This window comes from Rhinoraja longicauda, chromosome 22, assembly GCF_053455715.1.
Source record: "Rhinoraja longicauda isolate Sanriku21f chromosome 22, sRhiLon1.1, whole genome shotgun sequence".
NCBI classification, from domain to species: domain Eukaryota; kingdom Metazoa; phylum Chordata; class Chondrichthyes; order Rajiformes; family Arhynchobatidae; genus Rhinoraja; species Rhinoraja longicauda.
The window spans coordinates 31,391,975-31,406,766 of record NC_135974.1 but is presented as its reverse complement, the minus strand read 5'-3'; the positions used below and the strand labels follow the sequence as shown (position 1 = coordinate 31,406,766).

At 41.4% G+C, this 14,792-nt stretch overlaps 1 protein-coding gene across 1 annotated transcript in view; it reads right to left on the bottom strand.

Moving 5' to 3' along the window:
* jph2 (junctophilin 2) overlaps window positions 1-14,792 on the bottom strand; it is an 83,057-nt gene that overhangs the window by 7,830 nt on the left and 60,435 nt on the right. The window contains exons 3-4 of the mRNA XM_078419042.1: window positions 11,156-11,274; window positions 2,263-3,128 (exon numbers count right to left, since the gene is read on the bottom strand). Of these exons, the coding sequence (XP_078275168.1) occupies window positions 2,263-3,128; window positions 11,156-11,274 (985 nt within the window). The remainder of the gene's footprint in view (window positions 1-2,262; window positions 3,129-11,155; window positions 11,275-14,792) is intronic.

The window sequence follows — 14,792 nt, the reverse complement described above, 5'->3', positions numbered from 1 at the left end:
AACGGTATATTACTAACATTAGGTATAGACAAAACTAGAATTTCCAAACACACAATATCTTTGAACAAACCAAAATCCCTTCGTTCATTTCAATAATTTCCAAACCCATCCCCACGTTCTTTGTTCAAGCACTAATCGACTTGTTCCCTCTCATCCTTATCTTATTTCTTACCAGATGTGGGCATTAGCATACTATGTCTTCCTAAGACCAGTCTGCATGGGAGACTTGTGTAGGAAGGAACTGCAGATGCTGGTTTAAAGTGAAGATAGACACAAAATGCTGGAGTAACTCAGCGAGACAGGCAGCATCTCTGGAGAGAAGGAATGGGTGCCGTCTAAGGGTCGAGATCCTTCTTCTGAAGAAGGGTCTCGACCCGAAGCATCACCCATTCCTTCTCTCCAGAAATGCTGCCTGTTCTGCTGAGTTACTCCAGCATTTGTATCTGCATGGGAGAATTTCCCATCATAGAATCACTCAGTCCTTCAAGGACAATATTTAACAGCATATAGGGTTGTACTGCATTCAATGTGCCAAGTGCTGGTGTAGATAATTGGCTAAGAACCTCTGGTGTTGCCTAGGTATCTTTATAAAGGGCCACCTGTCAGTACTTTAAGGTGAGGGGGGAAAGATTTAATAGGAACCCGAGGTGTTACCTTTTCATGCAAAGGGCATTAGGTGCATGGAACGAGGTAGTTGAGGCAGGTACTACCGCAATGTTTAAGAAACATTTAGACAGGTACATGGATAGGACAGATCTTAGAGGGACATGGGCCAAATGCAGGCAAATGATGTTGGTCGGCGCGGGCAAGTTGGGCCAAAGGGCCTGTTTCCACACTGTATGATTGCCCTGACCTCCCTCGTCTCCTTATCCTAAAACAGTGATGCTCATGTAGCCTTGGCTTCTGCCCTCTTCTCCTGCAAATCCACCTCATATTTGGGCAGCAGACGAAGAAGTTCATTACGGTGGAGTGAATAAAGATGACAAAACCATCAAGCACCACATGATGCTGTCAGGGTACAAGCACGTTTGGTAGAACTGAACTGGCACTCAATCTACCGCTTAAAGTTTCATCTCCAGCACGTGCTTCTGGTTAATTTAGTATCACATTCTAGGACATTCTAAAGAAGAAGATGGAGGTTTGTCATCGGCAGCTTATAACTACAATGTTTACAAGTTAGATTATTTTTTTCTGGACAACTGTACGGTGTTTAAAAATTATAAAGCAATTAATATATCTCGAGTGATTTCTTGAGGATGCGCAAATGATGTTGCTTGTAACTCACCTGTTTAATGGGTCAAAATCGAAGGGAAAAATGGAAAAATGTGCAAGATAAAATTTAGAAGTCAGAATTTCAGAACTTGGGCAGGCTGCCTGTATTCTACACGGATAAATATGTAGTATTTCATTTCAGGTAAGTTAAACTAGGGCTGGACTTGCACAGTAAAGGGAAGGGCCCTGGAGAGAGTTGTAGAACAGAGACCTAGGGTGCAAGTACAAAGCTCCCTGATAGTGTGACGTAGGTAGACAGGGTGGCGAAGGTGTTCGGCATTCTTGCCCACATCAGTCAGGGCACTGAATACAAAAGAGTTGGGCTGTCATGTTAGAATTGTACATAATACTGGTGAGATTGCACCCGTAACATGGTGTGCAGATTTGATCGCCGAGCCAAAGGAGGAATATCATTGAGCTGGAAAGGGTGCCGACAAGATTCACAGGGATGATGAATGGATCTGGAGGGCTTGAGTTATGAGGAGAGACTGGAGATGCTGGGCTTTGATCTAGTATCATAGGGAACTGAGGGGTGATCTTATAGAGGGTAGGTAAAATCACGAGGGACGTAGAGAAGGTGAATGGTCAGTCCTTTTCCCCAGTGTAGAGGAGTCTAAAAGTATAGGGCATTGATGGAAGGCGAGAAAATTTAGTAAAGGGGACCCAAGGTTCACATTTGTCATCCTCTGTGGGTCGGTGCAACAAGCTGCCAGAGGGTGTGGTAGAGCTGCGTAAAATTACAATGTTTAAAAGCCATTTGGACTGGGATAGTTGTAGAAAATGCTTAGAGGGATATGGGCCAAACACAGCCAAATGGGATAATCTCAGGGAGACAACTTGGACAGCATGGACGTGTTGGGCGAAGGGCTCGTTTCCATGGTGTATGACTATGATTTCATGACCTTTACGGTGTTAAGAGTACAACTGTCTGCCTCAAAAGGTCCGTTTGTAGGTCCATGCTTCATTTGTTTGGCCACATTATGAACTCACCTGATCAAATGGTGCCACCTCCTTTCCTTCCATTTCAGGTGGTGTGACTGATTTAGATAGCGTTTTGGACGCTGGTTTTGGTGCAGGTTTGGTTTCTGGCTTGGGCTGAGGTCTGGGTTCTGGCTGGGGTTGCAGTTGTTTCTCCGGTTTGGGACGTGGTGCAGTTTCTTGCACCCGAGGTGCTGGCTTTGGTTCGGGTTCTGGTTCTACTTTTTTAACCTTGACCTCTGATTTTGGCTCTTGCACTGACGGTTTCGCTAGGATTGCTTCTTTCTTGAAGGACAATGACGGGAGGGGAACTACATCACCCAATAAATCCAAAGGAGGGGGGCCTACTTGTGGGCACACAGCATAGCTGTGATAACTTTCATGGAACTGAAAGTCAGTCTGACGACTGGGTGGGACAAGTTCTCTTGGCTTGCTCTTTAGATTTGTGCGAGGTTTATTTTCAATCCTTTCCAAAGGCTTTATGTCCAAATCACAATTATTTTGCAATTGCTCCTCCATTTTTGTTGGTGTCCTTCTGTTACTTTGTTGACTAGTGCTCCTTGAAACATTTCGGCTGCTGGCAGTTGACCTGTTCTCAATCTGGACGGTCAATAAATCGGACGGTGCTCCAGGGTGGCCGCTGGATCGGCTGCTTGTGCTTCTGTTTTTCGATTGCTCCCCATTCCAGTTCGGGCTCGGTGAAGGAGTGACAGCAGGAGACGACTCGAGTGGAGTTATGGCTGTCCCATGGAGGCCAGGACTCCCTGGTGGCGTAGGTGGGGGTTCCTCTATTGATGGGGGTTCTTGGTCAGTGTTTTCCACATTATCCCCATTCTCTATCAGTTCCTGCAGCAGTTTTCTCTTTTGATATTCTGGACCTGAAAAAGATTATTTATTGAAGCCATTCAGCGCAATTTCAACGTGTAGATTATTTTTCTGTATTACTTCAATGCTGTTACATTTCCATTATCCTTTACACAGGAGATCAATGCCATCAATAACAAACATAATGAAAAATAAATTTACATGAAAATAGAATCCCAGTAACCTGTTAAATAATCCTAAATGTTAGATTGATCCTCATTCATGACAATCGGCTATTTTACATGGAGTTGCATCCACTTCCAGCATCTACTAGAGAACTATTATTATTTTCCCTTGACCAAAATTTGCTTGTTGTCTACCTGCAGAAGTTGAATACAACATTCAACGCCACGTGTACAAAATCACATCCCTTATTTATTCTTGCAATGCGACCAGTGTGCCGGGTATTATTTATCATTCATCCTTGAAACAGGCTGAAGTCATCACAGGTGAAAGATGTTTCTTAAGAAGAATATTATTAAATGCCCAGTTTTCTTTTTTAAAAGATACTTTTCATGAAAAATTCAATGGGCCATTTTTCTCAGATGGTCACAAATAACACTGTTTTATTTCACCTCTTGCCATGGATTCACAATCAGTGAATGTTTATTTTGCATACATAATCTACACCCAACGTTAACATTATTGCAGGCTAACAATCTTGATATTCTGTACTTCACAAAACAAAACAAGTTGGAGACGCCAAGAAAAAAAAATCTAATGCAACAATGGTCGATAGTGAAGTTCACTTCAATGCTAAAATGCTAAAATGGGAAAGCTGTTCAAAAAGGATGCAAGGTGCTCTGGGTTTATAAAGCAAGGGTGCTGCATTGAAAGTTCAAATTAACCTGAAGCTTTTATTCAGTTTAGCCCATCACAAACTGAGGACGGATGTCGAGTGCAGTGATTAGTTAATTAGCAGGGATATGGAACTTTGTTTCCAGAGCAATGCTAAAAAAGCCAGGAGAGCATTTAATCCAGCCATTCATCACCCACTCTTGCCTTCGCCCCAGGTCAACTGCAGCTGAACTTTTCAACCTTGCTTTTGTGCTCAATCCTCCGCATTAGACAGTCCTTCACGGTTGAGAGTGAATTCTACTTTGGTTTGGTGGGTTCTGAAGTGGCCGTTGAGGCCAATGCAGGAACTGCAGATTCCTCCACAGATGGGGTTTATGGTTCCTGATGGAGAAGGCGGATGGCAGCTTGTGAGGTGGTCAAGTTCCCCTGCTGGTCACGCAGGGCCTTTGTGCTCCCAATGCAAGGCATGCCGAGCGAGGCCCCATCATTTATTGAGACATTTGTTGGGACATTTTCAGCTGCTATTTTTTCCTAGTCGTGATTATTTGAAACGTTATTGTTCCATAAGGTCATAAGTGATAGGAGTAGAATTAGGCCACAACCTATCAAGTCTACTCCGCCATTCAATCATGGCTGATCTATCTCTCCCTCCTAACCCCATTCTCCTGCCTTCTCCCCATAACCTCTGACACCTAATCAAGAATTGTAAATTATTATAATTTATTTTACCGCTAATGGCCATGCATTTATGTTATTTTATATATATATATATATATATATATATATATATATATATATATATATATATATAAACTATTTTTCTTTCCCTGCTGGCATATTTAAAAATTATTTTCTCTTAGCAATGTTTTGGTTATCCATTGCTTGTCCCTAAAACGCCTTAGTATTTTTCCTGACCGCATTGTAAACCTCTTCAATTAATCTATTACTATCTTAACCTCATTGATAACTCACAACAAAATGTTCATTACAACAATTACAAAGTGGTTCTTCTTTTGTTTTCAACCATGTTCATATGTTTATCCCACTTACCTTCGAAATTTTTTTTTCCTTATGTTATGCAATTAGTTTAATTTAGATCTACGTCGTTAATTTCAGGATTAAAAAGGTCATTCCTAAAATAAAATGTAAGATTTTATCATTCTTCCCAATTTGACCTACCACCAGTTTATTTATAAACATACTGAATTTCACCACAAAATAGATCCTGCAGATCCAAGTCAGCTTGACAGCCAGATGTTGTGCCTCTATCCTTGAAACATAGAAAATAGGTGCAGGAGTAAAGCATTCAGCCCTTCGAGCCAGCACCGCCATTCAATATGATCATGGCTGATCATCCAAAATCAGTACGCCGTTCCTGCTTTTCCCCCCCACATCCCTTGATTCCATTAGCCCTAAGAGTTAAATCTAACTCTCTCTTGAAAACGTCCAGTGAATTGGCCTCCCCTGGCCTCTGTGTCAGAGAGTTCCGCAGATTCACAACTCTCTGGGTGAAAAGGTTTTTCCTCACCTCAGTCCTAAATGGCCTACCCCTTATTCTTAAACTGTGGCCCCTGGTTCTGGACTCCCCCAACACGGGGAACATTTTCCTGCATCTAGCCTGTCCAATCCCTTAAGAATTTTATATATTTCTATAAGATCTCCTCTCTTCCTTCTAAACTCCAGTGAATACAAGCCCAGTCGACCCATTCTTTAATGTTATGACCCGTAAACCATTCCTCCAGTAATTCATCCTTCAACAAATGTTCGCCTACTGCACTGGGGATAATCCTACCGCAAATGGCTGAATATAATTGTGAACCCCATAGAATGGTTTTGGCAGCTAAGTCCCAGGTTGAACCAGCTGACAAAGTTGCAAATTCTTTGAACATATAGAAATATCACTTTACTCTTAAATTAACTTGTTAAAATAAAATAAACTTGCTTTGTTTAATGTTTTTCTAATATTTACATTAATACAATTGCAACAAAATAGTGTCAACAACTTGGCTCGAAACTCCCTTTTGCAGTCCCTCCTCTCCATTACATTGAATGGAGTCACAGAACCTGTGCCAAGTCCAACATGGCATGGGCTCAGCAGAGGGATTATGCAGAGTAACTGCTGAAGTTGATGTTCCAGAGCTGGAATCGGGAGGAGCACACTGCCGGTGAAAATGCCACGGACCTCTTAGGAATTGCGAGACTTCATGTAAGCATATGCTTTCAACAAAGCTCTGGAATATTGCACACCATTAAGAAACATTGCAGCCTATTGAAGTGGAGGGCGAAGAAGAAATTGATGTTTATCAAGTACTCGCACCAAAAGAGGCATTGGACGTAGAAAAAATCACGGAACAGTTTGATCAATCTATTTCTAATTGTTGTTTTTCATATTTCTCCTTTCAATACACATATTATTGTGAGTGGGACAATAAAATGTTAAAACCAATTCAATTTCCTCCTAGTAGTATAAGAAAATAACTGCAGATGCTGGTACAAATCGATTTATTCACAAAATGCTGGAGTAACTCAGCAGGTCAGGCAGCATCGAGGAGAGAAGGAATGGGTGACGTTTCGGGTCGAGACCCTTGTTCAGACTAAGAAGAGAGAATCATTTAATATTTCAGGTTAATGGCATTGGTAAGGTAATTGATTTTATTGCACACAATCAAAGCTTTATCCCTGACACCCAGTGCCAATGTTGAGATTTAGCCAGTTTTCCGAAATGCAGCACTGGCGTAGGCTTAGCCTGGTGTTGGCACTTGTGACTATCCTTATCTTGCGGATGTCATCCAGAGGGTGGTTGTGAACTTTACAGACTATTCAGCTTCCAAATTAAACCCGGTGTATGTAGAGATGGTGCTATGAACATGAATAGTCGCTAACAGGGGAGAGGTAGGAAGGGCTTTGTATTTGACATCAATTAATTCACACGTCTCAGATTATATTCAGCCACCTTGTTTTAAGTTTAATTATTTTTTTAAGTAACAATTTGTTAATGGTCTCCAGGAGCTTGAATGTTTGAGTGCTTCACGTTGGCAGTAGTGGGGTGAAAACCAGCTGCTGGTTGCTACTGCTGGACAGGACGGCTCAATTTTTTCATGAGAAGGCCCAGTCCTGTTTATCAACCACCCAATGATCTCAATCATGTGCCACTCTCTGCACATTTTGGGCATCAAAGGGCATTTTGGTCATGCCCTCTGGTCGCATCGCCTAGGTTTGGAAGAAACTGCTAAATTTCTTCTGGGGGGAGGGGGGAGGGGGGGGGGGGGGCGAGAGAAACTATTGCAAATCTGAGTCACCTGATAGAGGGTGGTGGTTCGTGGCCGATGTGCGTCTGTACCCAGGTGGCAGCTGTCCGCCTTCAGACTCTACACAGACGGGTGTGTACACAGGCTAGGGGCACTGCTGTCAGGAAGACGTGCAGCTCAGCAGCAAGCATCAGCTGTGCTGTTCTGCAGGAGTTCCGTCTGTCTTTGTTTTGTTGGGAGATCCAGCCCACCCAGTCCACACTGACCATCGGTCAGAGGGTTCTATCGACTCCCAGTTGTTCATCCACTCCTTGCACGCCAAGGGAGATTTGCAGAGGCCAGTTAACCTACAAACCTACACGTCTTTAGAATATGGGAGGAAGCATTATCTTTCTTACAAGGACCTTTTCAGAGTCTGGGCCAAAGCTGCCTTCAGTTACAATGTTCCCCTGCCAGTGGAGAGAGGTGTTCCCATAATTTGCTCCCCACCACCAGACCAGTTCTACTGCAGAAATCACACATGGAGGAATATGACACCCTTGTCGCCACACATCAAAATGGTGCAACATCCCACAGAGTGCCTCTTCCACATTTAAACATAAAGATTTCAGGCCCATCTTTTGATAAAATCAGTGTAACAATCTTGATGCGATCGCATGTGTCGTGAATGGCAGGCAAAAAGCATGTGATGGGAAGGATTATCGTGAACAAGCTTTTGAGGCATGGGATTGCTTTTACTGGCCAAGCACAAGAATTAATCACAATCTTTAGTATCTGCAGGGTTCCCGATCAACTGACGTGGAACCTAAAACTGGCCTGGAGTGCAAAGCAGCTCCATTTCAAGTGGCTGTATGCCCAGGATTTGTGTTTGTCGTGCGGTCAATGTGAAAATTATCCAAATTGGATTAACAAACTAACTTTATTACAGCAGCTGTTGAATTGCTGAAAATGGAACAGGTTGGCTCGAGACTGTCGTTTACTGTCTATTTTAATTGCTGTGAACCTCAATTTTTCAATGTATTAAAATGGATCGAAGCAATTATATTGCGTAGGAATGAACTGCAGATGCTGGTTTAATCCGAAGACAGACACAAATTGCTGGAGGAACTCAGCAGGAAGGCAGCATGCCTGGAGATTTTGTGTCTATCTGAAGTAATGATATTTGAACTTTCATGCCGCTTATAGATTTAAAGTGATAAAATGCTCTTCCAAAGGTATTGCTCCTGAATCCATTCTTCACACAATGTCAGAGTACCCTAGATTGCAGTTTTCCTGCCAGTTCCCACTTGCGGCTCTCCTAACAAGGCGATGTGCCTTGCTGTGCATCATGTGAATCTCGGGAAAAGCTCAACTGAGCCCAGTATGTGTCTCCAGGGTAGAACAGATATCAGACTCATTGCCTCAGCACACCGACAAGTCTTCACTGTTGCAACAGTGTGGGTTTCAATGGACACAGACTGAAGAGAAGCAAAGGAATGGAAACAGTATTTGGCAGCATAACTGGAAAGAGAAAACAAATTAGACCTTCAGGTTGAAGACTCTTCAGCAGTTCTGACAAAGCCTTCAACCAGAAACAATTTCAGTAATTACCTCCCCCTCAAGGAACTGTTTGAGAATCTGCCGTACTAAATTCTCTAGACACAAACAATAAAACTGTAGAAGCAGCCAAAAACAAAATCACCAACAAGTCATTACAATCTGGAATACCTTACCATGAGCATTAGTGCAGAAGATTCAACTGCAGGATTTGAAAAGGAACTGGATGGAGCAAAGTAGTGGGACTAGCTGGATTGCTTTTAGATTTGACAGGAGGTGCATACCACCCCACTGACTGACATTTCTGTCCTTAAAGGAAGAGGAAGAGACCTGCCTCGCCCTTCCCTGGGTCTGTGGCCCACCTCGCCGATGCTCAAATTTACCAGAGCCTGTTTTCTCTCCACCACAATACTTGGCAGCCCTACTCAAAATGTACCTGCACCTCTTTTCCCTATACCTTCCCCCCCCCCCCCCCCCTCCAGCTATAATCCCTTCACCTAGCTTCACATTTCATGCTGCTTCTCCCCTTCGATTTCATAGGCTTTAGTCCTTTCGTCTCGGGCCTTGGTCCACCCATTTGCATATCAAAGCCCTCCCACCTGTATCCACCTATTACTTGTCAAGTCAAGTCAAGTCAATTTATTTGTATAGCACATTTAAAAACAACCCACGTTGACCAAAGTGCTGCACATCTGACTAGGAAAAAAAAAAGAAACATACAGTGGCAGGCAGCCAAACACAACGGCGCGGCCATCTTGAACAAAATGTTAATTCAATCACCCACAGTCCAACAATAAAAGCACTAAACAGGCACCCAAATTACCCAACCCCAAAAACCGGACTGTGTACGCCCCCACCTCTCCTGCTTTCTCCCCGCATTCCAATCAGATTGAAGAAAGATCCAAAATGTCGCCTATCCAAGTTCTCCAGAAATGATACCTGACATGCTGAGTTACTCCAGCATTTTGTGTCTTTTTTCTTACTCAAAAATGGCTTCTCCCCACGAGCCTACCTCCCTCTTTATTGCTGCTGACGCAACCAATGGAAATATTTCCTCAATTTCCAAGGAAGATTGCTCACAGATCTATTATTTTAAAAGAACCTGTTGTCTCCATATTAATATTTATATTTATAAAATCATGCAGGCTATGATTCCTGGGCCTTAGGGATTTCAGCACATAAAACCTGACAGTAAGGTCTGAATTCATGTGGTACGTGCCTTTATTGAGATGCTTACAAGTCAGTAGGCAATTATATAATTCTGCAAAACCAACAAGCTTACCTGCACAATGTCACCCTGTGTGTGGGAAGGAACTGCAGATGCTGGTTTAAACCGAAGATAGACACAAAATGCTGGAGTAACTCAGCGGGACAGGCAGCACCTCTGGAGAGAAGGAATGGGTGACGTTTCGGGTCGACACTCTTCTTCGGACTGCTTTCTGCCAACATTCTACCCCCACCCCTCTCTGTTCCCAGGGTCAAATATATTCAACAGATTCTTTCTCACACTAGTCATGCTAGCCCAGCCACTTATCCGGCTGTTGTGCAAACAGTGTATAAACATAACATGTCATTTGTGTTGAGAAAACCCATGCTTCCAGATTTCCCAGAGAAAATCTATCCACATGCACCTCTTCTTCCCCCTCCCCCTCCACCTCCACCTCCCCCCGAGCTTCTCACCAGCAACCACTCCCCACGCCAAACCCACTCACGGGCATACACACTTATTCCGAGTACATGAGTTGATGAGAGGTTATTGGTATCATGTCTAGGCAGAGCAATTCTATTCTATTTCAAGCAGATCTATTAATTCTAGATTGAATTTATCACAGACCTATTAATTCCTCTTGTAATTTAATATAATCTGCAACATCACTGGGAGAAGGTGGCTTATTGAATCTACTGTAACACCACACAATCTATGCAAAGGAGTTTACGATGCCAACATTTGAGAATAAGGTATTTGACACACCAAACTATAGTAAAGTTATCCAATATGAGTGTACTTAACTGTTCCCCATTCAATAGAAGAATCTTTGGGGTTTAAAAAAAAATCAAAATCTTCACAATTTAAAATTTTTAAAAGCATCTATCTACAAGGACTCCACACACCTATGCCACCGTCTGTTTGATCTACTTCCATCTGGCAGACGTTACAAAGCCTTCTACGCCCGCACCTCCAGACTAAGAAACAGCTTTATTCCTAGAGCTATAGCTGCTCTGAATCAGACCTGCTGAGTGCCCCACATGATCTGTCACTGCCCCCATGGTCATCTGGAACAACTGACCCTGTAATTAACCTTTTTTTGCACTTTACCGTTTCCTTTTTTCCCCCCCTTCCCTTTGTTGTTTTTGTTTTCGCCGAGATTTGTTTATTTTATAACAATCGATGTGGAAGTGGCATTCTTAATCTCGTTGTACTTGTACAATGACAATAAAGATATTGTATTGTACTGTACCTGGTTGGTAAAACGTTGGAGAAAGCTCCCTGGCGATGGCCCGTGCAATACTGGATTCATTGCTTGCTGCAAGGGAAGCGTGATCTGCTGTCTCGGCCTTTGTTTTAGCATGTGAAGACCTGAAGGAAAAAGGTTAAAAGATCTTTATAAATGACTTAAAAGCACAATCTGCACACTAAAAGCGACTGACATTTATAAGGATTTGTGGAAATTGGTGTCATTTATAAAGTGCATGACATTCTGTCCCAAGGCACAGGTGCCATCTGCTTTCACAATTTCTGTAGACTTTGCCGTAGGAAGGCCACTCATCTTTATTTTCTCGATCTGAGAAAAGGCGAGTTGTGCCAACATTTTTTTCTCTATGATTATTGAAGACAAAAATCAGGAACTTCAGGAAAATCAGGAATGCAAGAGAAATCAAGTGATAGGCAGTCCACAAGGAGACTACTGGGACAACATGATTGTGTGACATCCAAGTTAAAACTCTCCTTCGTAACTAACATTTAGTAGGTCTCTTTGGAGTAGTACTTCGATTTACATAGACCATAATTTTTAATAACAATCAGGTGCACAGTGACACTTACAAAAAATTATGCATGTCAGGCCAATCAAAATCTTTTTACACAGTCATAAAATGGCAACTTGGAGGTCATGAAGTTTAATCGTTCATTGTCTTCTTTCATGAATAAAAGTTTGCCTCATTTTTCATTCACAGTTTTATTGTTACATTTTTAAGTCGCTCGAGGTCAGCATTATTTTTTATTGATGCTGGATCATTTGTTAACTTTAAGATCGGCGGTTGATGGAATTTTTCCCCTAAGCAGAGGTATTTAGTGATTACGTGGTAAAGGACAGTTTCTGGGATTACGCTAAATATCATCAAGGATCTCATTAAGCAGTTGAACAGGTTTGAAGGCTTATTCCATGTTGATGCTGGAAGCCTTCTGGCTGAGAAGCTGCTGTGGGGGGGGGGGGGGCAGGTTGTACTTTGCACATCGCCCCGCTTCATCGCATCAGTGATGAATGGCAGAAGGACCATTGTCCCATTACATTGAATTTACCCCTTAAATTAAATATTTGCAATCAGTCTGTTGGAATTCAGACTAAATTTTGCAATGTCAGACTAAGTCTGGCAGCTTTCAGAGTTCATATATCAGGTGGGAAAAGTGGGATAGATACAATATCTGGAAGGTGCTTGTAAAAATTCAATGGAATGGATATTCAATTCGAAAAATTAAGTATACAAAATAATGAGAATTATGAAATTTTTAAATTGTAAAAAATGCAGCAAGCTTAATAACATCTGAGGGTAGAGAAAAATGGGGAATAATTCATATTTTCAGCATTCATAATACGATCTTTTGGTAATTTCTGGTTAATTTTACTTCATTCAGTGACATCTCCCAGGTTGGTCTCTTTCATCCTCACTTATGCCATTACAACTATGATCATTTTGCACTAATACCTCTAAACACTCAATCTATTTTCCTCCCTATTTTAGTTCTTCTCCATCCATCTCTCCTCTCCTGCTCCCATCTCCCACACCCTCTCTGTCCTTCAAAAGATGTTCGTGTCCTGATGGGGAAAAAAAATCACTAAAAAAAAATGTTAAGTAATTTTCTTTCTCATATATGCTGGCTTTTGGAGTATTTATAGGACTATCCAAAATATGATAATGAATGAAAAGGTTACACATTAATTACTTTTCTTTTTCCCCTTTAACTTCAGTGATAATTTCAACATACAATGGGTTAGATGGCCTGCTGCCCAAACTCTTAGCCTTAAGTGTAGCGTACCTGCCTGTCTGCACTAAATACCTCTGCATACAGATGAATGCAAGGTACAGTTGCCCCACAGCAGTGAGAAGACTTCAAACATTAAATTCAGAAGTGCTGCCACAGAAGATTGGAAAAGCATTTGATCGTTTACCATTGTCAACGGCTTTTGGATCTGTTTTTACTAACAGTACAATGAGTAAAAACTGTTCAAAGGGCATTTAAAAACATCAAAATGCCTGCAAATAATTCACAATATTTAAAATTAAATGAAACTAATTATCTACACAATATTTGTTATAAGCACAATCGATGACCCAATTCAAATGGATGGCTTTGTAATCCTTATGCCAGCCATCCCTGCTGCAAAGCTAACAGGATGTGGTCAAAGTACATCCCACCCATTTCTTCAGCACATGAATGCCGTCACTGGACACAAAGGGCAAGTCCAGCAGTGGAGGAAGTCGGGTGCACCAGCATTCGACGTTCAGCTTGTTTGACCACATGTGTGCAGAAATCGCAGGCACAGCCAGAGGTGACTAGCTTGCAGCAGTCTTGGACTATCCCCCACACCACCAGCTAAAATCAAGGACTATCTGGCTCAGTATTTTTTTTTAAATTGGATACATCCGAGATTAATTGATCAGCATCTCGGACTATGAATTAAAAGGATAGAAATAGGCCTTGTGATACACGTTGAGACTCGTCTTCTTACACTTATTTCCACACAGATCATTTTTACAAGCAAGGAAAATAAAAATCACTTTCAGGACAAACCAAAATGTAGTCTGTTGGGTGTGACATTTTATTAAATTATCACGTAAATTGCCCAGATTATAACCCAAACTCCCATGTGATATTATAACCAGCTGGGGATTATCCCAGGTACCCCTCTGTAGATGTGTTATGTTTACAGTCAATAGAAATATTTTTTGAATTACTTTCGATGCCAACAATGAATAAACAAGAGGGCAATGATCCACAGATTAAAGCAACATTGGTAGAATTACATCCAAGCATAGAAAAACTATTTCCACCATGGTCTGTGGGAACTATTCCAAATACCAGTAGTTAGTTTATATCTACTGTTCACAGAAGGCAATGTAATGCACCAAGGGAATATTTATTTAAAGCCCACTTTGTTCTTGTGTGCAGATGGGGGGGGAGGGTAGTTATACAAGAATATTGCTCAATCCATCCAGTTCCTCTCAAAATAATTCCATTATGGGGGGTTATTTTATAATCAACTTCAGGAGAAAATATTTTGTTGAAATATTTTTAACGTTTTGGATGTGATAGAAAAGAGCAGCTATATCACCACCGAGGGTTACCAGATTATCGATATTATCACCTAATTTGGATTGTTCAATGACAATCATGAACACATAATAGAAAATGTCAAACCTTTACTCTCAAAAGTTTAAAAAATGCCTGCGATCAGAGATGGAATTTAATTTACTGCACTCTAGTAGAACAGAAAGATTTATAGGCAGAATTTACTGACCCGTGCAGGAAATCCACATATAGCAAGAAATGCCCACATGGGAATATCGGTTTCTTTGATTAATGTTGCAGTTATTTGAAATGTTATCCTATGTATGATAAAAGCTCGTCATCCAATTGAATTTTCAGAAAATTGAGATTTATTAGGAAAACCCATTATAAACGTCTTAACTCTTTCAAAATAGAAAATGCAAAAAAAAAGAAAATGGCCAATATTAACAACGTGCTAACAATGGTTAAAATTCTAAATTGGTTTGCTTACTTGAACAGAATGTAATAGATAGATGGTTCTTGCCAAAACAACTGACTTTTGTGAGCACACTCGAACATGCATTATCAACACTTAATCATCAAGACCT